The sequence below is a fragment of the Cucurbita maxima genome, unplaced genomic scaffold (assembly GCF_002738345.1).
Source record: "Cucurbita maxima cultivar Rimu unplaced genomic scaffold, Cmax_1.0 Cma_Scf00004, whole genome shotgun sequence".
NCBI classification, from domain to species: Eukaryota; Viridiplantae; Streptophyta; class Magnoliopsida; order Cucurbitales; family Cucurbitaceae; genus Cucurbita; species Cucurbita maxima.
The window spans coordinates 471,830-498,555 of record NW_019272020.1 but is presented as its reverse complement, the minus strand read 5'-3'; the positions used below and the strand labels follow the sequence as shown (position 1 = coordinate 498,555).

Below are 26,726 nucleotides of genomic sequence, written 5' to 3'. Positions count from 1 at the left end.
AGCCTTGTTGCCATTAATTTCTCTCCAGTTGAAGAGAACTAAATAAAGAACAAATTATATTTCACCTTCAAAATTTACATACATACAGATACAGATAGTACACCAAGAGGCGATTGTCCACGATATTCTCATCTCATGTTCTTTAATCATCCAAAAGAACGTGTCCGAATCTTGCAAGCAAAACGACTTCAATCCATCGAGCCAAACATGGGCATTTCAGCTACTGATTTTGTCGTAGTTATAACTTGCAGTAAACCGAGTTTCAAAGGTTCCCTTGTTGTGCATTTGTCAAAAGAATGCATCTTGGGAAATGAAGGCTGTCCATGCTTCCTATGATTGAGACAAAAAATAAGTTCGACTGCATAATTAACCCGTCGCAAACTTTTGTTGCAATGTTTTGAAGAAAAACATAACGACCTAGCTTCTTTATTATTATTTCTTGTAAAACTAATTTAGTTTGAAACTTGATTCATGTTGGTTTCCTAAGTTGATATAGGTGGTTCAGTGATTACGGAGAAAGAGTTACCTGGAGGACAGTGAAAGCCTTTTCAGCAACATATTTTTGCATGTTTGTTGCTCCTCTCTGCTGCAGCTTGTCTGGATGGAGGCATAGTCTTGCCTTCTGATAAGCTTTCTTCACCTGTGAACCCTCCATAAGGTTTGTAAGTGGAGTTACATGCCAGCCACTCCTGGGCCATAGAATCTGAATCATTTGTAAGAAAAAGTATACTGTCAACTTGCCAACTTTATGTCGTTGCAGGGCTCAAGAATATTGGGGGGGGGGGGGGGGGGCATGATTTCACTCGAGTATTTCTTACATGATGGAGTGTTGAAAGTAGCAGCCGGATGTTGGTTTCCTTGCCGGATGACCATAACTTTATATCTTCATCTATATCTTCCATTTCCATCTGAAAATTTCACGACATAATTACTAATCAAAATCTTCTACCTTAGCAAAGGGACTGTGCAAAGAAACTGTAAGCAATAATGCAAACCAAGGGATGTAGATAATTTGAAATCATAAAAGGAACAGAACAACTTCTAGTTAAAGTTAAACCCATAAAGAAAACTGATTCTGGCTTTCTTTCGTCTTGTAATTGAATTATTTCAAGGCTATGAACCTTTTCATACCCCAAGCACAAATTCATTTTAGTTTCATTTATATCAGGAGCTTACATCTTTTTCAGACTCTGCCTTTTCCTCTTCAGCCGACCAAATTCTTTCTTCTACCTTTAAAGAAGATATAATATACAGGAAATGTCAAAAAGTTGAAATAGTAACCTTATTATCAAATGAAACAAAAATTGCCCTTCATTTTGTAAGGTAGGGATTCACTCATTGAAAATACAAAAATAGTGAAAACCGGAAGTTATTTAAATTGGTACAATGATTGTTGGAGAATCTAGTCTAGAAAGAATTGTTAATCTTTGGGATTTACGGAAAGGAAATCCAGCATACAAACCTTCTCTAGATGATCTCGATAAATGATTCCTATTGGCATTAGAATGATAAAATTTTGAGAAAACAATGGCTTACCTCTGAAGATCGTGTTATGTCATGAACCCCCAACTGTTCACCAGAAAATTCACATGAAGCAGATCGTCCTGCAAGATATTGCCGAAGAAAAAAATTAAGCGATGATCTCCGATATAGAACAATAGTTAGTCAAACAAAGAAATGGCTAACGTACCTTCTGTTTCAACAAATTGTTCACTATCATTCAGTCTTGTGCTCAAATCTGTCTCAGAAGTCTGTGTATTAAACTTTTCTTTTGCCCAAGCAATCACTTCGTCAAGTGCAACTGCTTCGTTTGTCCCCTCTCTATTATCAGAACCAATCTCAATGACATAAGAGCTCATTACTTCATCCTCTTCTTCTGATAACACATTTACTTGAACATCAGGTTTGGCTTCTGACTCCTGGCACAATGAGGACATTAAAGATGACGGGGAATTAGGTTCTAAATCATCCACTGATACTTTCATGCTCCTGTATGAAGTTGGTTCAAGGCTAATAGTTTCTGGAGATGACATCGGCTGAGGGAACCCACAATAGGAGCTCCTGAAAGGTTCCTTGACCTCATTATCAACGTACTGGTTTTCCATGGAGGCAGAACGGTTGAATGAAAAGAACGACATCCCTTGTTTCTTTTGATGCTCCTCAGGCTTCATCTTTGATGAGCTCCATTTTGTTGGGATATGGATAGGCCTGATGCAACCAAAAACAATGATATCTAGAAATCAATAGTAGCTTGATTTTATGAAACTCATAACAAAAAACATTCAGATAATGTTGCAAAGCTAATAAACTAAAGACTGAAATTGGTCCGAAATTTCAACTTATGATAGAGATCACAACAAAAGGGTAATAATAAAACAAAAACACCATCTTGCCAAGGTTGATTTTGTTGTTCGTCTCGTTGCTTGTATGTACAAATATTTTGCAGAGACGTGGAACATCAATATCTAACTCAGATTACAAAAATCTCCCACTACATGCTGAAAATTGGCCTGAGTTTCAGTTGGATAAAGAACCGATCATATATTCTGAACCACAATCAAATGTAAATAATATGCACCTTTTCAGAAATCAAGTGTAAATCTCCAGCCTCCAGACAAAATAGCAATCAGTTTCGGAGGAACTTTGAAACACAAGAAGACGACGAACCCTTAAACTTATATTTGTCCACTACCCCATAAACCCGCTAAAACCAAACCAATACTGATAGGGGTAAAATCGTCAAATTAATTGAAGTTAGGTAGGAAAACCGATACCGAGTCGCTAGACGCTGCATACCTGAGCTTCGCAGCGAAGGAGGATAACACGACGTCGTCACCGATTACATGCCGGAAAGGGCTCGCCTCCTCGGAGCTCAACACCGACGACGAGTTTGATTTTGACTTCCCCTTCGAGTTATGCCTCGACCTGTCTCTCGATCGCCGCTCTTGATCGGATCCAAATATATCATTGTAAAACCCCTCGCCTCCCGCCGGGATCCTGAAAACCGGTAAGTTCCGACCGGCATTCTTTGCCGAAGAGAAACATTCCGGAGGTCGGAACATTTCTTCGTAGAAGAAGTCGAACTGCTTGTTTCTAACTTCCCCGGAGAATTGCCGCGATAGGACACTCCGCGGCGGACCGCCAAAAACGTCGGAGAAGTCTTCGTGGTTCTTAGGTCCGGCACCTTTGGAGAAGGACCGAATCGACGGTCCCTCAGTCGATCGCCGTCGAGGGAGGTCCGGCACCCCCATCCTCATTCTCCAAGACTCGTCCATTTCACCGCCGATAAGGAGGCTTAATTGCCGGGATACACTGTGCCAAGAAAGTGTGCGAAGTTTATATACTGAGGAGAGATGGGAAAAAGAAAAAATAAAAAATAAAAAATAAAATAGCTTTTCAAAAAGTGATCATTTCCACCTCTTTATACAACATTCAGTCCTTATAATTAGTTAATTTAAGGAATTATATTCTATTTTTATTTTAAAAAAAATAAAAACTAAAATTATATTGGTTCAATAAATAACTATATTATAATGTATTCATTTCATTTATCATGCCAATTAAATTATAGTTCCAAAACTTTTATGTCCGCATTTAATAGGTTTCTAAAATTTTAAAAATATTTATTATATTTATAAACATTAATTTTATATATAAATTTTAAAAAGTATTTATTATATTTATCAAATTCAATTTTAAAAAATATCAATAAATCTATATTTTTTAAAAAAGAAAAAATTAGAAATTCAGTGGACACACTTAAATATAAATTTCTAACTTTTTTTTAGGGAGATAAAAAATGAGTCAATTAAAAAAAAATTAAAATTATACAAAAATATATTTAACTATTGAGGAAACATATTCTATCATGTTTCCTATCTCAATTCTCATTTAATTTACAAATATCTTTATGTTGTGGGGCAATGCATAAATACAACACATAAAAATGCAACCTTTAACCTTATCCATTTCATACCCGTCTTCTGGAATCCGTCTTTTGGAATCCTTCTAGCCTTGTCCTACTCGTTAATTTTGAATTATATTTCTATCTAAAAAATTTTGTTTCTTAAAAAAGTATTCTTCGAGAGGCTGCTTCTAACAATGTTCTCTTTCCGACTTTCTCTCAAGGTTTTACATCCTTATAAATAATGTATATGATGTTGCCACACTGTTTGGTGTCTGACTCTAATATCATTTGTAACCGCGTAAGCACATTGCTAACAGATATTTGTCCTCTGTAGATTTTTTCCTCAAGGTTTTTAAAATGTTTCGTTCTTCTCTCTACTGAACTGGATCTCATAATTTGTTACTTTTTTTTTTTTTTTTTTTTTTTTTTTTTTTTTTTTTTTTTTTTTTTGCCTGTTCATAGTACTTTTTGTTGATTTTGAAACGATTATGAGTGCTTAGAGTCATTTTGGTCATTAAGGATGATGCCAGAACGACAATGACAATAACCCTAACGGACAATAAACGACAATGATAACAACAATAACGATTACGACGACGACACTACAATGTCAAGCAAAGAAAATGTTTAAGATAAAAACGAGAATAAAAACAAATGAAGGCGTTGATGATGTCTCACTTGACTGTGCCAAATGATAACACCTTCTACCTCCCCTAATTTGCCACTTATCGAGTTTGAACCAGAACCACGTTAAAAAAAAAATACGAAAATCATTGATTTAAATAAGATATTTTAAATAAATTTATTAAATTAAAATCCCGTTTATTCTTTCCTTTGGATATTGTGAGGTTGATAAAGTTCCAAGAGAGGAAGAAATTGGGCCATAAGAATGGGAGAATGGTGTAAATGAAGAAGGAAACAAATGAAAGAAACAAAACAACACTACAAAAAGTGGGCAGCCAAGTGCTTGTGGACATTTCATTTGGACTCACCGTCTTTTTAGTTCAAACCCAACGGGTAGAACCGAACATTTGAATTTCTGATTTTTTGGTCAAGATTGCGTGTTGATGCTATGACCGTGTTGAGTATGTATCTGATAGTCATACTAACATAAATATAGTTTAACGGCTAAGACGATGCTTTCTTATAAATTAATGATTCGAGTCTTCGATCTCATTTATAATGGTGATGTATAGAACAATTTCTGATCGAAAGTCTTTTTTCCTCTGTCGAGTATATATTCCGCATATCACATTATAGATTCTTTATTTTATAATCTAAAATCATTCCATGTGGATGGGAATGAGCTATCATTAAGATGGCTTTATTTTGAACCACAAGATTATTATATCTCTCGATTAATATATATATATATAACAATAAACGTCACATTCAAATGCATTAATGAAGTGTCAATTATTTATTTATTAAGTTAAATAATTTTTTGTTCTAATTATTATTATTATTTTTTTTTTATGAATATTCATACCAACATTTTCTCGACATTTTTATGAATTTGAGATCTTGACATCGACATCAACATTTTTTCAATTTTCTTATATGAAGAAGAAGAAAGACGATAGGGTTTTATGAAAACGTGACACCATGTGCTATTGTTTATTTACTATACTTAAACTAGGATATACACAAATCATTTTCTCTAATATACTCTCATTTTTTTAATCGACAATATCATCATTTCATAATTCATCTCCTACATACTATCTCATACTCATTTTTATTCGAAAATATATCTTAACTAGTTTAATTATACTTAATTTGGTAGATATCATTTATATATAGATATATAGATGAAAAAGTCCATAATTTGTCACTACAAATTCTTGGACACTTTTATTGTAACAAATATAAATATTAGATACCATTCATCCATCCATTCAATTTATGCATGATTATGAGGTTTGAAAACCATTAAAGAAAATAACAAGTATAACCTATCATTACAGATCGTTTGTCTATAACAATGAAATCACTACTTATTCCCATCCCATCAATTTTGTCTATTATATTTCGAGTCTAGTCAAATGAGATAATGTCACAAATACTAACATCTATTTTTTCAGAAATGTAACGTATTCTTCTCAAGCATTCTGACTGATCCTGATATTAGAAATGAAGAACCTAAGAACTTTGTTTCCAAACCGAGAGTTCGTTCATTTCAGTAAAATATGGATCACATCAGTAGAAATGGGTCGATAGTGATCAAAATGATTGCAGCTATTAAGGAAGGGGATTGGTTGGAATAGAGAATTAGGTGGAAGTGAGAAGATGTTAAAAGTGGGAGGCGAGACCAAGAGTGCATGATGATACCTTCATAGCAGACATTGCGTGCTTTTATACATTCATTTGCCTCAAAACTCTCCCTTTCTTTACAAACTTGACAACAAATCATATAATCATTCCTCTTTCAATCTATGCATTACTGATACCTACAAAATAAATAATATCAAGAAGATTTTAAATCACAAAAATATCTTTCAAGACTATTTCATGAATTCTCTAGCATAATTGTTCATTCCTATGGTTCATAACCCACTTTAACACGTTCTTTTTTCTTTCTTTAAAACGTCATGTTAGCTATGTCGGTATATTTTTCGTATTTTTCATCCGTTACAAATGCTCCTATACTAACAGAACACCTCATAAAGTTACACGTTATCCTTACATTAACCTTTCTCGGTTGCAAGGACTGCAAAAATTAGAGAAAATTTGAGAAATAGCAAGGCTAAGTTGTCACTGTCAAAAGAGATTCTCTATATTTAAAAATGGAGGATAGTTTTTAAACATTATTTCTAAAAGAAGCATCTAGGTATTATTACAAGTACCATATGGAGTTTAGAAAAGGCCTGACATTTGGATTTTGTGGCTCTCATGTTCACAGCTTGAGAAAAGGTTTTGCTGTTGAAAAAGTTAACGTTGGGACATATGATATATGTATGTGTGTGGCTGCGTTGCAAACAAGAAAAGAGGAGCACATGGTTAACAAAAAGATAGAGATAATGCAATAAACAAAGTACTACTTTAGCTCAACTAGCAACTAAACAGGGTCTCGATCTCTGTGATGGGTCAAGAAAATGCAGTGGGAATAGGGAACATCTGTTAATAAAATACTTACCAATCCAAATGGTAATCATGTAGCAAAAGATAACAAATCTTTATGGGCTATTTGGATGATCCTCATTCTTCTGGAGGGAGCAAATAGAATCAACTGCTTTTAACAAAATCTCTCCTTTTTTTTTTTTTTTTTTTTTTTTGGTGCTCATTTTCCTTCCATAATCAGATTTTGGGGTGTAAAAATGGCCAAGTTTTCAGTCTACAGCCAAGAGCATGTAGGAGAAATACAAGGTGTTTTAAGCCAAATCAAGCGTATAACATTGAAACATATCTTGCTTTCTGTATGATAAAGACTAGAAAGGAAAAAGAAAAGAGGGGAGAAAAAAGGGAATGCTTAAGTTTAGAGAGAGAGGGATAAAAAAAACTGTAGATTCAAGCTCCTGATTAGCTAGGAATTACTAGGACTGAAGAGAATGATTTGATTAGACTTTGATCGGAGAAAAAGAAGGGGAAAAACACAGAAGACTTTTATTTTTGACAGTTGGACTTCACTTGATTCATTTATCTTTTTTCTTTTTTTTTTTTTGACATTGGATTTGACTATAATTTTGATACCTTGAATGCCAGAACTTGCCCTTCCAGTCCAGATGTTGCAGCACTTCAATTCCTCATAATACAAGAAAAATAGAGACACCTGGCCAACCAATTTGGCAAATATTTGTCACAAGGCTCAACTTTTTCAAAAGGGAATAGAATATGTAGCAGAAATAACAAAACAGAGTCAATAAAGTCATTTTCAGTTGTACCTCAACCAATAGACAATCCAAACCTAGTAATTATAGACTATCATTCATAGACTTGCAATTTATCTTCCACAAGAGGAACGTGGACTTTTGGAACCTCTGCCAAAGAAATCACTCTAGACTTCCAATCTTATCTACTGCCATATTGATAATGCATTCAAGGAAACCATAAAAAGAATTCTGTTGATCTCAGCTCAGTTCAAAGGCAACTGAATTCATATCAATTTTATATTCAGACATCCGAATGAAAGGAAGTGAAAGGATATTGTTCATTTCATGAGAATGAGAATCTGCCATAAGGAAAGAAAAAAAGTACAGTACACTCTAAAGATGTTTCAGGATTGTAAAGATTTGGCTGATATGATTGCAAAGGGTGTTTCAGAAACATTGTAGAGAATAAGAAATAATGACAGCCATACCATTATCTTTGATGACTCATGCTGCTCCCTATGCTTTTTGAAGTAAGAAGTCTGTCTTGTTTGCTGGAGAGTGGAATCACCAGGAGAGTAGGGCGTTATTTCTGTTACACCTGATATAAAGAAAAACGAGCCTAATTCAGTATCATATGCCTTTCAAGAGTAGACTCTTAAGCATAATAAAATACATAAATAACAATCTTTTCTCTTAAAAAAAAAATGATGATGACGTGATGGTAGTCTAAGATCAAACTCTGATCAACTTCTATGAAGACCAATCAAAAGGTATACTAATGCAAAGCTAAATTCCAGAACACAAATCAGCACAAATTATCATTGGTACAATTTGTGATATTCTCCACAATAGCCAATCTCTTTTTTCTTTTCCTCCTTTTCATTGATGTATTCAAAGGCTAAGTGAAAAAAAACTACACTTCCACATCAGGAGCTTACAGAATGAACTCCCATGGAAATTAATTACTACTAATAATAGTGTAATATTGAGCATAATAAATCATCAAATCATATGCATTTGATTAGGGACATAACTTTCCAAGTTCTTCCCCGTCAATGTAAATGTTGACGGTTTCTCTCCAAGCAAAGAATCCAAGAAATTGATTCAATCACATAAACTCAAATGATCTTAGCTTTTCCTTGTCCCCTCAATAATTGCCTCATATTATCCTTAGGCGAAAAGAATAAAACGTAAGCAAAGATTGAAGCATAGGAGGTGTATTCTAAATAACTTCTTCCTGAATAAGCACAAGAACAGTAAATGGTCTTGAGATACTTTGATTTTCCACCGAACAGTTACCAACAAGGCAAGAGCCATATGCTGACAGTGCTTTTGTAGCCAACAACCGTATTAAGCCCTCCATGGTATACCCACCAGGAAAATAAAAATTCACCTTGTAGAATTAGAAACTAAAAATCCGTTGCTGAAGAAGAAACTGACGGGACTTCCTGACAATTCATATGCACTTACCGTTAACTTGTGAACATGATAGATGAGAATTTTATGACTGGGATAATGTTATTTTGTTTGCATAGAGGTATAACAGTGACATGGGAGACAAGCGCAGAAAGGGTAAAAACCAATATTCCTACATGCTCTTCTGGACTGAGATCATTTCCAGTTTCTCACCTGCAAAAGAAACCATTAGTAGGTCTTTCTGTTTTAACCAAGATGTCCACGATGAGTAAATGAACTGAAGCATTTTCTGTTGTAATGCAGTTTAGTGCCTCAACTAAAGGGTTTAAACCATTAAATTTGGTGATTAGAGGAAGAGCCAGAAAGTATCTCCAGAGTTGTATTCAATTTTTTTACAACTTTGTCCTCCATCTCCACACCTTTAAATATTTGTGAAGCACCTGGCTGCCTTTCTATGAACCAAAATAGCGGCCCAGTGGACATACTGTCTGATTACATTAGAAAAGGAAAACTCCTCACCCGTCACCAATGATCTCATGGCCCCCAACCAACACTAGGGATCTTTCAAAAGAGCACTCTAGTACCCAACCTAGCATTTAGAGAAGAAAAAAGTCATTAAAAAGAAGTCCCACAGCAGTTAATGTTTAAGCTTAAACCCGTCCTTATAGCAGTCGACGTCACAACAGGTAGTTATATCATTAATGATTTTCTTTTCCCTTTTACATTGGAATTATCACAAGCAATTGTATCAAAAGACAAACTTGATCCTATTGGACCAACCACTTTATTCAGGAGATGTGGGCAAGACGTGGGCAGTGGGTCACAAGGACCCAGAGAAGGGCCAAAAGAAAATGGAACAGCGAAGATCTTCTTTCCAGCCTGTTGCAGACGCGACAAAAGAGAAACAGCACAAGATTCAAACGGCAAAATTGTGGCAAAATTTATCGTAAAACAAAAGAAACAAATAATTTAACCCTGAGTACATTCTGACTCAAACCCTATCAAGAAATATCTGAGCAGACTGCATTATTTATTATTCTGCCAACTTTATGCAAGTATGCCTGCTATTACACTGACTTGATATTGAAATCCTTAAAGCAGCAGGTATCTTCCTTACATTCTTTCTACCTTCATTTGTTGTTAAGTCATGCGTGTATTAGGATAAACTGGATCGGATATACTCTAAATAAATTCCAGAGGACTATTACCTAGCTCTGCAGTAATTAGGGCTTGGTAAAAACCCATAGGATATTAATGTTCTAAGGAATAGCTATAAAGATTTGAATAAACTAAAGAATATGCGTGGGCAACTAGTCTCTGGGAGCAACCACGGTGATTATAAAAGCTGACATCCTCACAAGATTATAAGAGAAATACATGATGCATCCAACTATTCTGAATATTCACCTGGGCTAACACAATGCAAAACTTATCAGAAAAAACCCACAACAAATCTGAACCCTGGAAGCAGATTTATGCAGCACACAATATAGAAAGATTGTGTTCATGTGAAGTCAACCATAATAGAGTATCAGAAATCTTAGTCCTGCAAATGCTTTTGATTTTGAGATGAAACACAACCACGCTCAACAAACCTTAATATAAGCCTATCGGCCTCCTCCAAATTTCCTTCCATGAGAAGTCTCTTGCTAACCTTCTCACATAACTTTAAATCAGGAAGTAGGTTTCTATTGAACATTCGACAAGCAACTTTATATGCTGACATAGGAATTCCAGCACTTAAATAACTCTCCATAAGCACATGACAAGTTTTAGCATCATTTCTTGAAGCTGTTCTCAAAACCTCACCTAAAAGGCTATTGGCCTCCTCAAGGTATCCAAATTTACATAGTTTCTCAATTACTAAATTATATGCTGTTTGAAATCTGCTTTTTGCAAGCATCTTCGTCAATAATTTCAACAAATCTTCCACCTGGCCTTTTCGACAATACTGGTGGATAACAGATCTGTATGTAACAGGAGAAGGAACCAACCCTTGCCTCAGCATCTTCATTGTAAATTCAGTGGCTTCTTCTATACGGCCAGTCTTGCCCAGTGCATCAATTAAAGTTGTGTATGTCACGGTATCAGGGTGCTTGTTGCAAAGGTACATATCATCTAACAATGACAGTGCTGCTTCCAAATCATCTTTCTGACAGTATCCATGAATGACAGTGGTGAAATTGACTACATTAACAGCACAACCCTTGTTCATGCACTCCTTCAGTAACTGATTAGCTTCATGTGGTTTCCCATCCCGACAAAGAGATTGCACCAATAAGTTAATTTCAACTGGATTTGGAAAGAAACCTTTTCCAATCATCTCCCTGACTAAATCGCACGCTTCATTCAATTTCCCTTCCCAACGTAACCCATGAACTACAACACTATAAGTAATTGCATTAGGTGTCCACCACTCTTCATCACTCATATTCATCATCTTTCTAGCTTCTAAGGATTTACCATTGCGGCAAAGACCATTTAGCAATGTTGTATATGTTACAGCATTAGGTTTGCAGTGATGCTTATACATCTGTTGCATCATCTTTTTTGCTTGATCAAGTTTCCCTATGCGACAAAACCCATCAAGGACAGAGGTGTATGTTACAACATCTGGAGCACAGCCGTTGGAGAACATTTCACCAACAAGCTCTTTTGCCTTCTTAATCTTTCCTTCCCTGCAATATGCATGAACTATTGCACTATACTCAACCTTGTCAACCTTAAATCGCAATGCTTCTGCTTCTCTAAGAATCTCTAGAGCCTCATCACCGTGGCCATGCTTGGAAAGCATATGGATTAGAGAATTGTAAGTAACATGATCTGGTAATAAGTTACTGTCCGTCTGCATTTTCTTCATCAATTCTCTAATTTCATTCACCCTTTTGTCTCTACAGAGAAATCCCATAACAGTATAGTAACTAACTTTATCTGGGGAACATCCCTTAGATGGCATTTGATCAATCATTTCCATGGCTTGGTCAACCTGATACGTGTTACAATAGCCCTTGATCAAACAATTATAAGTCACGACATTTGGAGCAATGCCAATAAGAACCATACATTCTGCAAACCTCAATGCCTTCTTTAACTCATTGCCCACCACCAAAATATGGATTGCAGTATTACAAATAGACAGATTAGGTTCTACACCTGCCCTCTGCATCAAGGTCAAGACCTTCATTGCATCCCTTAATCTTCCTGCCCGACTATATGACACCATTACAAAACCAAAAGCTTCAGGCCAAAGCTGAATTCCTCTACGAGTCATAAGTCGAAGAACCCGTTTAGCACCTTGACATAATTTGGTCCTACTCAGTATCTCAAGCATCACTAAGTACACAGATGAATCATGTCTATACCGCCACAATCTATCTGCCCAATAGAAGAAACGCAAAGAAAGTCTTTCATCTTCCAGAGAGAGCAAAACAGCACATACCTGCACGGGAGTTAGGCTTCTAACTAAATGCCTCAATTCCCCTTCAAACTTCCGATTCCAAGAGGAACTTAGCTGGATCAGTTTACAAGTATCTCTCACTGAGGGATTTCGAAATACATTCTCACCGATTTCAACTCTTTTGAAATCATTTCCTTGTCCATGATTTTTATTTGACAAATTAGGCCACAAAAGATCAGCGGCATCATCAACATCCCCACCTTCATCTTCTTCGTCATTAGATTCTTCAGCCTCTATATCATCACCGTACTGAAAGTGCCGATCCTTTTTATAATTCTCATTAGGATTTCCAAAGAAACTCGAATCTCCGGAATTCTCCAAATCAGTTTTCTGTAATTCGTCATTTCCATCATCCAACCCATTATTTCTACCATAAGTATCACTGCAGTAAGTTCTTAAACTACAACCGAAACTCGAATCTCTCCAAGAGGAAGACGAGAAAAATGCGCCAACTTCACTACATGCGATAGGCTGTGAAGTAAAACGATCGAAGCATTTATAGACAACTCCATTCACAACAAAAGAAAAATTGGCACCCCCTTTCTGAAACTTATTTAGATAATTCAGTTCATGGACCCTGATTTGCCTTCTTCCAATTCTATAGTAGTAATTGAAAATGAATAACATATCTTTACAATGCAGGAAAATCAGTGAAGAAATTGATGAACTAGCGACTACCGAATTCGTCCTGTACACGCTCTTTTCTGCCGCTTCGAAGATGGAAAATAGCCAGTCCTTAAGCCGCTCCGTCGACGTTCTTCGGCTTCGCGGCGAAACAGGGTTTCCCCGCCGCAATAGCAAGCAAGTATTCCCTTCTAAATGGTTAGCACTAAGCAAGTTTGGGAAATTCCAAACAATGGACTTTTAAAAAAACTAAAAAAATATATATCCATTTCTGAAATTTGTCATTTTTTTAAAAATAAATGTTTTATTTATTCTCTCCCCATCCTTCTCATAAAAAGTAAAATATTTTATCCATAAGAAAATAATTTGGAGCACGAACTTGTTGGTAGGTGGTGTCTGTTAATTCAGTTAACATCAGTACATAGTACGACAAGACAATCTCCCGCGCTCGAGACAAGATTGGTAAGCATACATACCTAGCTTAGCCAATAAAGACGATGATCCTGAAATAAATGGAGATGGTGTTGAATATAGATAGAGATGACGAAACAGTCGTTCACGTATGTAATGTTGAGGTTACATTTTTCATGCACCTGTTCCGATAGCACCATGGCCTTCTGTGACATATCGATCAGGTAATTTAATCCTCGTGTTTAACTCGTATTTTTTGTTCTAACAATGTAAAAACTGTACGAGTATTCCTGTATAAAAAAATATCGGTCTACGAAATTAAAAATATTTATATATATATAAAAAGAGATGATCAAATTTGTTCTTACTATATTATTTTCAACCTTAATTGGGCTTTCCTTTATCAATAACTATGCGAATAAGCATATTAACTATATTATTAAAAAGTGTTAAAATTAAATTAAAAGTAAAGGCGAAAATGATAAAATTCATAGGCTAAAATTTGGCTAAAACGGAATAATTATGGAAAAAAAAAAAAAAAATCAACCAGCAAATAGAATAAACATGAAAATTGATTCTTAAAAAAAAATTAAATAAAAAGTAATCTGAGCTATGTTTGAGACCGTTGAAATTGGCGGGACTCAAAAAAGCATCCATATTAGTGGCGCAGATTCTCACGGGAAACTGTGGATATTCGGAAATGGTACTGGATTGGCGCTTATGTTCTTGGGCACAGTCTCATGGTTCCCCTGCCGTGTCTGATCCGAGGCACCGATGAGATTCCCTCCGAGCTCGACCCAAACTACAGGTGATTTCATCAGATTGTCATTACTAACTCTACTTTGAGGTTGTTTTGAGGAATAGGTGTTTCCGCGTCTAGATTTGTGGTCATCTCTCTGGAGTATGGATTTTGGACTTTGTTGCATCTAGATTACGCTGCATCGTTTGTCTTTTTTTTTTCTTTTTTTTTTTTCTTTTTCAGAACAATGGTCTGATGCAGTAGATTTTAACCTCATGATAGCACAAATGAAGAAAGTGCAGGTTCTATTTCACTTGAAACTGTGGTTTTCTTATTCATTAGCTGAAGTTCTTTACTATTGCGGAATTTTAAGTTGTAACTGGACCAAGATGTATGCTCACCGGCGCAGTTGTTTGCAATTTATTGTCCTCGTTTCGTCCGTTATACATGAGTGGCTACGGCGTAGATACTAAACCAAGTTTAATACAACACATCACTGCTCATTGAGTATCCAAAGCAATGGTGAGTCCAAGTACATATTTATCGATGTAGGGAAGACGTCTAGGAACCAAGTTCTAAGATGGTTTACACGCCATTAGGTTACTCGAGTGGTTTCCGTGAGTCGTTATCATTTGCTTTTTATGTTTTTACGTAATTGATATATACTTTGTTGAAAAATTTCTAAACACAACGCATATATAATTATGATCAGGACGCTTTTTTTTTCTTTCTGCCGTCCTTTATGGCTTTCAGAAGCAATTTTTGTTTGTCTTGATTTCGCATCTGCACTTTTAACGTGTTTGAACCTTACATTGATGATATACGTGCTGTGAAATCTTTTAGTGAATTGGTTCCTTGGGCAAGTGGATGTAGGTTCTCGTGTTCTGGAGCCAGAACACTCTAAAATCTGTCTTGCTTCTCCTGATCTTCTTAAGTACTCTTTTCCTGTCTTAATTTGCGACGGTCATCGGAAGATTCTTAGATTAATCTTCAACATTACTAAAAGAAGCGTTCATTGAAGAAACATTTTATTGGCTGATGGAAATGAAATTCTCCTTGTACCTGTTTTCTGCCTTGTTATTATAATTTTGGAGATAGTTTTGCTTAGCTTCTGCATTTCACCTTCTCATTGCATACTGAATCCTGCGGTGTCCATTTTCTGCCTTCTGCAGGTTTTGTAGGCATCTTTATGAGGTTAGTTTTTAGTATCTCGTAATTACTTTAATGACGTTCTATGTCTTTTGACAGGCTCTTGAAGCAGTGAAAAGTATGTCCAAAGCAAGTCATGCTAATTGGAATGGGTCATGTATTTGATCGCCACGTGATAATGAGTTTCTTAACCAATGGTCTATAAGGTATAATATTTACAATCTGATCCTAAAGAAGGAACCAATCTAAGTTATAGTATCCATTATGATTGTCCTGCACATGGCTTTCGAGTTATAGATATCTTAGAAACCACGAACCTCCATAATGGTATGATATCGTTCCCTTTGAGCATAAGCTCTCATGACTTTTACTTTTGGCTTCCCCAAAAGGTCTCATACCAATGAAGACGTATTGCTTACTTATAAACTCATGATCATCTACTTAATTAGCCCAAATGGGACTCCCCACCAACAATCTTCCCCTCGATACCATAGAGCCACCCTGAGGCATATGGAGCACTTGAACAAAATATACCTTTTGTTTGACACTTGACTACACCTTCGAGGCTCGCGACTTTTTTGTTCGACATTTGAGGATTTTATTGATATTTAAATTAAGAACATGGCTCTTATACCACGTTTATAACCAGGAACCTCCACAATGGTCAATATTGTCCACTTTGAACATAAGCTCTCATGACTTTACTTTTGATTTCCCTAAAAGGTCTCAGACCAATAGAGATGTATTCCTTACTTGCCGTGGGTGGTGGGGAGTCCCACCAACAATCCTCAACAAGAGATTCTACAATCTGTAAAGGTCTAAATGAAGTTGGAGGGAGATGGGTTTTTCCATTTTTTCCTGTTAGCTCTACCTAGATAAGATGTCCAGTGCCGATTTTTGTCCTATCATCATACTTACTCAGAGAAGGAATTCCAGTGCAGCTTGCTCATAATTGTCTTAGAATCTCATAGACCTATGATAAGGTAATGTTTTTTTTCATTCAGCTCCTTCAAAGGGGACTCGCGATTACCATTAACTTCATCGGAATCTATCCTTAACGGTATTAGCTATACAACCTCGGTGTTGGTCTTTTATTAGATCAAATGAGCGAAGAAAGTAAACCAAGCATTCAACGCTCCACGGCTGGACGTGTTGTTAGAGAATCATACATCTTAATGAAGCATAATGATAGGACTATTATTAAGGGATACAATCGTAATAAATTAGGAAGGATGTTATGGTATTTAGTTATGAATAGAGGGAGTGGAAAGTAGGAAGATAGACAAGATTAAGTTAGTCTAGGCTTGGGCATTCTTTATCGCCCAAGTTCCTGAAATTACTTGGTTTATCTATTAGCTATTTTAGATATTATTGCAATATATTTCTCTAGTTCTATCGTATTATTGTACCTGAGCGCTATCCAGTAACAACATTTTTTTTTCATAGTCTAACAACATTGAGTTTATGTCCTACTGATGTTGGAAGGAAAATTAGAATAGAGTTGATATGGAATTTGAATCCCTTATCTGAGCTGGAGGTGGGCTGGAATTGTAGACAGAAGAATAATGGAGATAATATGGTTAGTCTTTATTTATTAGGTACAACGAGTGCAAGGGAATAGTACTCACACCATCAAACTGAAAAATTCAAACCAAACATATCAGAAAAGTAGAGAAGAAACTATGTTCAAGCTAAACCGCGAAAACTTTGAACGAAGTGGAAGAAAATTATTAAACACATGAATCATGGGACCCATTTGGAAAGACAAAACATATTTATGCAATTCCTTTCAACATGCCCCACGATCTCCTTCCTCAATTTCTCTGTTCATTCTGGAATCTCCCACAGCAAAGCTGGAAAAGTTAAAATTTGATAGAGAGACAATATGGAACTTATGATACGCAAAGTAGGACACTGTATGAATAAAGCTTGGAACAGTTTCTTTCTTTTTTTTCTTGTTTTTTTTTTTCTTTTTTCCTTTTTTCCAAATAACAATGCGTGTAGAAAAGTTATATATTTTTTTTTGGGAGACATCATGTAAGCATCCATTTAGTAGAGATTTACTGAATCTATGTTGCAAAAAGTTCTCAAGGAACCAATCATGAAGAATTATAGCCTAAATCTTTAGTTTCTTTTTTCCTTTTCCCTTCGGAAATTTCTTATTTGCTTCTGTAGTCGAATATTGTATAAATTTGACATTCTTATCTATTTTGTAAGGAACGTAATCACTAACACATGCAGAGACAAGGACAAAATACAAGAAGGATGTGCCAGAAGCATTGTACTAAGATAAAGAAGTTTGAGAGAAAGGTAAGTTTTTTTACATACCATGCTACGATCTGAACTTATACACATTTGCTCCCAAAAGTACTTGGCAATTTCAACTTCTTCCTCAATGCTTGGTAACTTTTCCATCCTAAGCTTAGGTGAAATTTTTATTACCTTCATTAATGGGTTAATTCCAGTATAAGTAGTTTAATTGTCTTTGAATTTGTTTAAATAAATGAAGATTTTTTTTTTGGAAAATGTGACCTGCCCTTGTCATGAAAAGGGGAACCGAAGAAAAAAATTTAGATAAAAAATCACAAGAAAATAAATGTAGGTTGATTAGTCTTAATCCAACATCTCCCCATTTGAAGAGAATTTTGATCCCTGTACATTTACTGATCATCCAAGATCTTTTCAAAGATCATAATAATATCCTGTCCTGACCCCCCCGCCCTTCCCCAAGGGTGCTGATGAACATAAATCTTAGCCATTGATCTGATTGATTTAGTAGTGATTTTTGTCCTCATTACCTCTTTGAATAGATGGTTATTTGTTCCTCCCACCTCTCTCCATTGTATAGCCACCCTTTTCTACAGGAAATCCCAAACAAGGTACATTCTTTAACACAGGCATGGTACAAGTGGGGATAAAGAGAATTTCAATTCTAAAAGAAAAGGCAAGTAAATTAGGTTTTGTCGGTTTAACACAAGTAAATCTAAGAGTTCAATTAGAACTGAACTTAAACCAGTTAAGACACATATTCCTGTCTAAGAACTAGAAAAAAAAATTAATTGGAGATTAATGGATGAGATTAAAATGAAATGCTTGAGAATGTGAAAAGAAGGTTTGAACAAGGGATGCATATGTTAAATCAAGCGAACAGTTCCAACCCAGGTCAATCAAGGAATTAATAAAACAAGAAAGTGGTTCATAAAGGAATGTGATTATGCAAGTGCTTTACTTGCCAAGGGAATGTGAAAAGAAGGTTTGAACTATGGATGTATATGTTAAATCAAGTGAACATTTCCAACCTGGGTCCATAAAGGAGTTAATAAAACAAAAAGTAGAAAAAAGAAAGGAGCCCAAATGTCTAAAAACGTGGAGAGTATGGTCAAAGAAAGCAGGTAAGGAGTCAAATCATGTCTGTATTGTTCAAAGAGATGCAAATGGTCAAATAAAATCAACAAGGACGTGTAATTCATGCCCTAGCACACACCAAAACACATGTCGACCCAACACAACACGTGATCAACACCCAACCCTCCCCTTCACTTTGATTCTCCATAAAGAATGTTTTTGGACTTCACAATTTCACCCCCCTCAAATGCTCTTGGAAAATATGATTTATTATTTATTATTTTGTTTGAAAATATTATTAATGCAACTCCAACCTCTTATTGGGGTTTGAGTTTACAGGATAGTCATTAGGCTTCTCGAGATGCTTTTGATTGTTTGATAGAAATATGTTATAGGTTAAATATATAGTTTAGTTCTTCTAAAAATTTTCAATTATATTCTTCTAGTTGATAATAACAAATTTGATTTATTATACTATATGATAATACTTAGGTTGTAAGATTATAAGGTATGAACCAATTTCAACATTCACCAATAAAAGTGATATAATTGAAAAATGTTAAAATACTAAATTGAAAAAACACCCAAACATTAGAATATATAGTTAAATATTGTTTTATGATATCGGGGTAGCATCCATTTGTCTTTAATATGTAGAAGTGGGTATGTATGAATGGATCTGGATCCAGCTCAACAACCACATTGGTTCATACCACCAAGTGTGATTCTTTATTCTTTTAATTTTTTTTTTTTTCTTTCTTTTTTTAATGCCAAAGAAATACAGTTACATCTTAAATCCTAACCCTACATATTAAAGTGAAAATGGACGCTAACCCGAGTTTTTGGGGCCCAAATTCATTTTTGGTTATTTTATTTTGTTATTTTGTTATTTTGCTTTTGATTTTTGTGTGTGTGTGTGTGCGCGTGTGAGAGTTAAAGCAATGGATAGATAATATCAAATTGTTTTGAACTTTTTCTCTGAATTTATTAATAATGCCTGACATAAAGTAGGCTTAATTTAAGGGCTTTCGATTCCTTTTAACTCCACGTGCACCTTTATAAACAAAGGGTTTTCGTTTGTTTGTTCTCTTTTCTTTAACTTAATAATAGGTTAAAATGGAGATAATGGAAATTGAATGTTTAAATTTGAAGCATATTAAACTTTTAATCTTGTTTTGAACTAGGTAGATTGAAGTTTGGTTATTGGGTACATAAGTTTTATGTTATTAATCATACAGAATGCACGTATAGGTACTAAAATTTTGAGAATAAGAGCATATTTAGGAGGGAGCGTAAAATATATTCTTCATTCTAATTTCTATCCCGAAATGTTTGAAAATGAGAGACTCCATCTTCAATATGGTTATCAAGATTAATTTCCTCCTCCTATAATCCATCATCATCCTGCCCTTTCCTAAGAATTGAAAGTAGGATACATGGATCATTTTGGATTAGAATCTAAGAAAGGATTTAATTTTTAAAACTCCTATAAAGGAATTTTGATTCTTCCCATATTTGGAAAACTAATTTGGGTTGGTGTCCCTAAATGTAATATTCTAAAATGTTAGCGCAACATTTCCAATAAAAATAACATTATTTTTCGAAAATCCTAATTTGAAAATGATTAATTTGAGTATAATTTGCTTGTGACTCGTATCTTTCAACTTGCCTCCTTCATTTTATTTTATTTATTTATTTATATATATATTTTTTGTAACAATGATATATTAAAAGGGTATGTATAAGAAGTGAGAACAATTCACTTGTTTTTTTGTTTGTTAATATTTCATTAAAAAAAAAAAAAAGAATGGATTCTGTTGTCTTCTTTCATGTATGAATTTTATTTAATGTTATATACATGAAACTTTTCAGTCAGCAAAAATTTTTGACTTTGACTTAGATTCCAATAGAGATGTTCAACCAACTAATTAATTCTAAAAAAACAATTTATTTTTTTATTTTTTTATTTTTGTGTAAAATATGACATTGACCTTCGGAAAGAAAAGTTGCACGGGGACAACGTTCATTCACAGTATATTCTATTAAGTGAGTGAATATCTTTCTTTAAATCATTTTTTTCGATTTTGTTTTGTCACATTCAAATTTTAGAATCATAGGGTACTTAAAAGACAAAAGTTAAAATGAGTAGAAAAGGCTCGCATTAACTCTCAAAAGAAAATTTCATAAACACTCCGAGAAAAATGTAATATTAGACATTACATTTTAGGTGAATTAAAAAAGTAGTATTTTATTTTATCGTTGGAAAAGAATTATTTTCTTTCTCCGACATTTTAAATATAAAATTTATTAAACTCCTCAATAATAACATACTTTAAAACAAATTCAATCAATTATTATTTGATTGAATAATTTTGAAAACAACTTTTAAATAGAACTATAATGAACAATAATAAGAAGTTGTCTCAAAAAGAAAAAAAGAAAGGAGGAATGGTAAGTTAGTAACTCAAATTATAAAATTCTGAACCCCACGCCCTATTTTTCTTTTTATTTTTCAAAAAACTATTTTTTTTCTGACATTGTCAATTCTTTCCCACAATTATTCTTTTTTTTTTTTAATTAAAAAATATATATATTTCTCGGAAAAAAGGGAAAGGGTTTGATGAGCATGGGTGAATGTGCTTTTTCCCTTCTATATAAATAAATAAATAAATAAATAAATAAATAAATAAAAACAAAGTATCTTTGACTGCTGACTTCACAATCCTTCCCTTTACCCAAACTTTCTCCACTTCCAAAAACTCGTCCCTTCCTAATAATCGCCATTTCCTCGCCGCTCAATTCAAATTCCTTTCCCCCTCGTTTTATCCTAACTCGGAGATTGTTTAATTAGGAGCGCTGATGGTGGCGAGATCAGCGCTAACTCTCGCCGTTTTCTATTTATAATATTATCCTTTAAAGTAGAGTTTTTTTTTTTTTTTTTCAGCTCAAATAAGTCTTTTGTTGAAGTAAAAAAAAACATTATAAATATGATGTCATTATTAATAAATAATAACTTAATTATTTTCATCTTTTAACTCTTCAATTAATTATATTTTTCTCGTCTCTAATTTTATCAAATTCAATAATCTATAGTTAAAACGAGCATAATTAATTATTATATGTTTATGAATTGTAAAATTTTCACTCCATATTCAACTTATTAATAATAATAATTAATATTATGTTGATAACTAATCATTTAATTAAAACCCATAAAAAAAAGTACAACAAAAATTATAAGTTGAGAAGATATGGAAATGTTGCTTAATTCCGATCCCATTATGACTCTCTCCGACATCTCTGTACGGACAATCGAAACCCCAAATTATTATGATTTTTAAAAGAATTATCTGAAGCTCTTTCAAAATTAAATTTTTAGATTTGGATTGATTTAATAAACCGACATTACAGTGAGGATTTATGGGAAGAACCAAAAATGTTTTTTTTTTTTTTTTTTTTTTATGTGATTGACGGATGGTGAATGAATGACCCATTACTTCTCAACAGATTCTAAACAGAGGAAAATTGAAATTTCCCCTTTCGCTTTTCCATAATTTTTCACTGTTTCAATGCGTTCTTCCTCTTTTTCTTTTAATGATTTCCCGTAAATTCCCCACTTTTTGTCTTCTTCTCAAATCCCCTCCTACTAATTTCAAAATCCCTCTTCTCGCGTTGTCTTCACCCATTTCCATTTCCTCTCTTTCCTCGCTTCTCAATGCCCAATTGATCGCCCACCATTCGCTCAGCTTCTGCATCCGGTGTCTCATTCTGATCCCGCCACCGCATTTTGGTGGGTCCGGCGACTGCCATGGGAGAAATCGGAGATGGGTTCTTCCGTATATTGTTGTAGCGTAGTGTAGCCGAGTCGGATTCGTTCATGAGCTTGAGGAAAAAAAAATTGCCCCCACCCTTTTGGTCGGTTTTTCATATACTCCGAAGTTGACTCGTGGGTCTCCTTTCTTCTTCCTTTTCTCCTTCCACCGGCCATCCGCTTTATTTCTTCCTCTCTCTCTCTCTGTCTCCTCAGCCATTCTTCAGAGTTCCATCTCCAGAGAGAGAGAGAGAGAGAGAGAACAAGAGCTCTAATGGAGTACGAGAGGATTCACAAAGTTCAGGTGGGTGTTCATGTTCTTGCTAAAAAACTGGGAATACCCAAATCCATTTTAACTCGTTTCCGGATTTCATTTGGTTATTAAGTTGGATTGTTCTTGTTCTTGTGGGTTTCAATTGTGCTGAAGTTTGGCCCTGTTTCTTATTATGTTTGTTTCTGAATATGTATAGGAATAAGAACTGTTGTTTATTGATCTGGGTTTGTAGAGTGTGGTACTGAGTCTACTCATTCCTTTATGTTTGTTTGGAGTTGATATCAATTTTGATTGTGAGTGATGGGTCTGTTCCAACTATTTAAGACATAATAGAATGTTTTGAGCTCTTTCTTTTTCAGTAGCTGGAAGAGTGATATGGGTGTGTTTCTGTATTTCAGACAGGTTTAATTTCTCCTAGTAAACTTAGAATGAAGCTCATGGGACCTCATCACCATAAAAAGAAAGATGGATCAAACTGCAACTCTTCAAGAACTTCTCCTTCTAAGCTTGAAGACACTGAGTTTGCTAGAAATAGTTTATTATTGTCTGCTGAAAGTGGTGACTTTGAAGACGAAGGTCTGTGTTCTTCCCCTTTCCATCTCATTTCTGTTCCTTTTTCTGCAAATTATAGCAGAAGTTGTTGTCCCTTTTCCTTAAATTATGTCTGAAAATGAAACATGAACATGTTTTGATGTCATTTGTTTATGTGAAAGATATGTGTTGTGTCTATGTTTTTACTGATATTAAGACATCGTATGTCATGCAGTGACATCTGAAAAGGTTTTGAATCAGTCAGTTTCAGACCCTAAACCAAGTGATCGGTCTTCAGGTCTGCTGAAAGAGTTTCCCTTGAAGGAAAATAGTGAATCGGTTCAAAATCGAATGAACCAATGTTCGAATTCAAGCACAGTTCATCCTTCAAAACCAATAGAAGATGAAAATCTGGATTATGATAGTAATGCAAGTTCATCTAGTTTTGAGTTTCATAAGGGGGAGAGGTCTGTACATAGTTCGATTTCGAGGTCCCACTTGAGGCCAATGCCATCGAAGTGGAACGATGCGGAGAAATGGATAATGAACCGTCAAAACAATGGGCAGGCTGTCAATTATCCTAAGAAGAATGTTCCACAAAACCATGGATATAGAATGATGGCAGCAAATATGGTGAGGGTTGCTCCCGAATCTGCCAACTCTGAGCTTCGATCGTCGATTGGTAGAGTTGTGGATGCGAAGCATGTTGAGTTCTGTCAATCTGGAATGCAGATGGGGCCTGAGAAGTTCTCTTTTGTGCCTGCTGGGGCTTATTCCTGTGCAGATAACGTGTTGGTTGATTCATGTTCGCAAATTAAGGACTTAAGTGAAGTGGATCACGAGCCATCTTCGAAAGCTAGTAAAGAAGATTTGACAGGTATAAAGACGAACACGAGATTAGTTAGTTTCTCTTGCTAATGTTGCAGGTTTGAATTTTTTTGTAATACTTCAAATGTTCAATTGTTCAGGCATCCCTGCAGTAAGAGCAGTTTCAATGAGAGATATGGGAACAGAAATGACCCCAGTTCCTAGCCAAGAGCCTTCGAGAACAGCTACTCCTGTTGGGGCGTCTCCGCTTCGCAGCCCGACTTCTTCAATTCCCTCCACACCTCGGAGAGATGAACCAGCTCCAACTCCTATTGAGCAATCTGCGACCGAGCTGCAACAATCAACAGAAAACGGGAAAAGGGAACTATCAGAAGATGAAATGAAGCTCAAGACAAGAAGAGAGATTTTAGCCCTTGGGATGCAGCTTGGCAAGACGAACATTGCTGCCTGGGCTAGTAAGGATGAGCCGGAAAAGAAACGGCAGAACGCTGAAAATGCTGATAGGGAGGCACTCAAGCAAGCGGAGTTCGAAAAACGTGCAGCTGCGTGGGAGGAAGTTGAAAAGTCTAAGCATATGGCAAGGTTTATATCCCCCCTATAACTCAAATTCTTCACTACTCTAAGATCCATAAGATCCAGGATATCGAACGACGAGTAATTCGTTCAATTTGATAAGTTAATCGTACATTGCTCAGATATAAACGCGAAGAAATCCAAATCCAAGCATGGGAAAGCCAGCAGAAAACGAAGCTCGAGGCCGAAATGCGGAGAGTCGAGGTAATTAGATTTCTTTTATAGATTTAGATTGAACTTAATATGGTAATTATCTGAGTTAGTGAAGGGGTAAAGACTGTGATTGCTAAAGAACATGGCAACCACCATATTAGCACTGAGCTAACGTTTGGCACATATCAGGCTCAGGTTGAGCAAATCAGAGCTCAAGCTGAAGTGAAGATGATGAAGAAGATTGCGATGACAAGGCAAAAGTCGGAAGAAAAACGGGCAGCGGCCGAGTGTCGAAAGAGGCAAGAGGCAGAAAGGGCAGCAGCACAGGCTGAACATATTCGGCAGACGGGTCGAACGCCGTCCTCCTCTTACATTTGTTGCGGTTGGCTGTGATCAAACCAAAAACCCCATGAAAAGAATTTTGCAGCCTTAGCTCCCAGAAGAGAATTCTTAAAGCCTTACCTCAGAGTGTTCATATCGAATAAACAGAGAAGTGTAACTTCATTTTCTTGATGAAAAATGTCTCCCCTTCTTGCACCTAATACAGCGAGAATGCTTCATTGTTTACCCTTGTGGATTTGGCTTGGTTTTCATTGATCAAGAGTTGGATGATGAATGAGAAGTTCCCAACATTTTGGACTTAGAATCACTTTATTCTACACTCGATTATTTCACGTTGGATCTCACAATCCACTTCCCTTGCGTGCCAGCCTCATCATTGATCTTGTTCCTTTCTCCAATCGATATAGGGCTCATAATCTACTACCCACTCTTAGAGCCCAGCAACTCTGTTGGTACTCGTTCTTCTCTCCAATCGATGTGGGATTTCACAATCTACCCTCTTTTAGGGCCAGGGTCTTGCCTTCCGGTCGTCTCTCCCATCAATGTTGTGGAAAAAGGGTTGTTTGGTGGTGGGTGGGTTGGGGTTATGTGTTGTGTTGGGTGGGTGATGGTGTCCTATCTTGTCTCTTTTCTCATCCCTCCAAATTGGTATCTTCATGTACTATGCACAACTTTTTAGCATCTTTTCTTCTTTTTCTACCATTTTTTTCCACAATTTACTCAATCCATGATTAACCCAACTAGGCAAACTTTTCTTATTTCTAGATACATGAATATCACGAATCATGCTTATTTATGCGCGTTCTTATTTATGCGCGTTCTTAACTCCAACATGTTTAAGACAACTACTTTGTTACTTTACTGGCATAATTTTCAGTTAAGAAAATGCTAACAAATGGTTGTGTGAAGTAATTTAATGCCAATTTAATGCCTCTGTGTGAGATCCTTTGGAGAGGGAAACGAAACATTATTTATAAAAATGTGAAAACTACTTTCTTATATACGTGTTTTAAAACTGTGAAGCTGACGACGATATGTAAGATGTCAAAACGGACTATCGGCTAGTTGTAGACTTTGACTGTTATAAATGGTATTAGAGCTAAACACTAAGTGGTGTACTAACGAAGAAGAAGCATTCCTTATAAGAGAGTTAAAATCGGTGAGACTGACGGTGATACACTACAAGTCAAAGCGGACAATATCTAATATCTGTAGACTTTGGCTGTTACAAATGGTATAAGAGTCAGACATCGGGGTGGTGTGCTAGCAAAGAAAATGTATTCTTTATAAAAATGTTAAAACCTTAGAGTCAAGTTTGACGGCAAAATATAACCAACAAAGTGAAATCATTAAAAGT

General features: G+C 35.4%; 3 protein-coding genes and 1 long non-coding RNA gene across 8 annotated transcripts; 2 read left to right on the top strand and 2 right to left on the bottom strand.

Annotated features, from left to right (window-relative positions):
- Positions 1–8: 8 nt before the first annotated feature.
- Positions 9–3,375, bottom strand: LOC111477754 (putative tyrosine-protein phosphatase auxilin). 2 transcript variants are annotated; one of them, XM_023121642.1, is made up of 7 exons: positions 2,797–3,375; positions 1,691–2,208; positions 1,537–1,604; positions 1,177–1,230; positions 819–908; positions 527–703; positions 9–330 (listed from the first exon to the last, which is right to left on the bottom strand). In XM_023121642.1, the coding sequence occupies exons 1-7, from the start codon at positions 3,273–3,275 to the stop codon at positions 289–291; spliced, it is 1,428 nt and encodes a 475-aa protein (XP_022977410.1). In that variant the 5' UTR covers positions 3,276–3,375; the 3' UTR covers positions 9–288. The 2 variants fall into 2 exon arrangements, with proteins under 2 accessions (XP_022977410.1, XP_022977411.1); XM_023121643.1 differs by lacking the exon at positions 1,177–1,230.
- Positions 3,376–6,206: 2,831 nt separating this feature from the next.
- LOC111477747 (pentatricopeptide repeat-containing protein At3g04760, chloroplastic-like) lies at positions 6,207–13,887 on the bottom strand. 2 transcript variants are annotated; one of them, XM_023121635.1, is made up of 8 exons: positions 13,578–13,887; positions 13,268–13,411; positions 10,728–13,060; positions 9,552–10,011; positions 8,205–9,345; positions 7,598–7,676; positions 6,780–6,874; positions 6,207–6,357 (listed from the first exon to the last, which is right to left on the bottom strand). In XM_023121635.1, the coding sequence occupies exons 1-4, from the start codon at positions 13,626–13,628 to the stop codon at positions 9,921–9,923; spliced, it is 2,619 nt and encodes an 872-aa protein (XP_022977403.1). In that variant the 5' UTR covers positions 13,629–13,887; the 3' UTR covers positions 6,207–6,357; positions 6,780–6,874; positions 7,598–7,676; positions 8,205–9,345; positions 9,552–9,920. The 2 variants fall into 2 exon arrangements, with proteins under 2 accessions (XP_022977403.1, XP_022977402.1); XM_023121634.1 differs by lacking the exons at positions 6,207–6,357; positions 6,780–6,874; positions 7,598–7,676; positions 8,205–9,345; positions 9,552–10,011 and having other exon boundaries at positions 10,416–13,411; positions 13,578–13,884.
- A 348-nt stretch (positions 13,888–14,235) lies between these two features.
- On the top strand, positions 14,236–17,932 carry LOC111477761. 3 transcript variants are annotated; one of them, XR_002717356.1, is made up of 5 exons: positions 14,236–14,432; positions 14,607–14,885; positions 15,612–15,718; positions 16,378–16,495; positions 17,730–17,932. It is a non-coding gene; the product is annotated as an uncharacterized LOC111477761 (long non-coding RNA). The 3 variants fall into 3 exon arrangements; XR_002717355.1 differs by lacking the exon at positions 16,378–16,495; XR_002717357.1 differs by lacking the exons at positions 14,236–14,432; positions 14,607–14,885; positions 16,378–16,495 and adding an exon at positions 14,906–15,535.
- A 4,535-nt stretch (positions 17,933–22,467) lies between these two features.
- LOC111477753 lies at positions 22,468–25,670 on the top strand. The gene is made up of 6 exons (XM_023121640.1): positions 22,468–22,972; positions 23,341–23,518; positions 23,709–24,350; positions 24,442–24,883; positions 24,997–25,078; positions 25,217–25,670. Exons 1-6 carry the CDS (start codon positions 22,943–22,945, stop codon positions 25,418–25,420), a joined length of 1,578 nt encoding a protein of 525 aa, XP_022977408.1. The 5' UTR covers positions 22,468–22,942; the 3' UTR covers positions 25,421–25,670.
- The last annotated feature ends 1,056 nt before the right edge of the window (positions 25,671–26,726 follow it).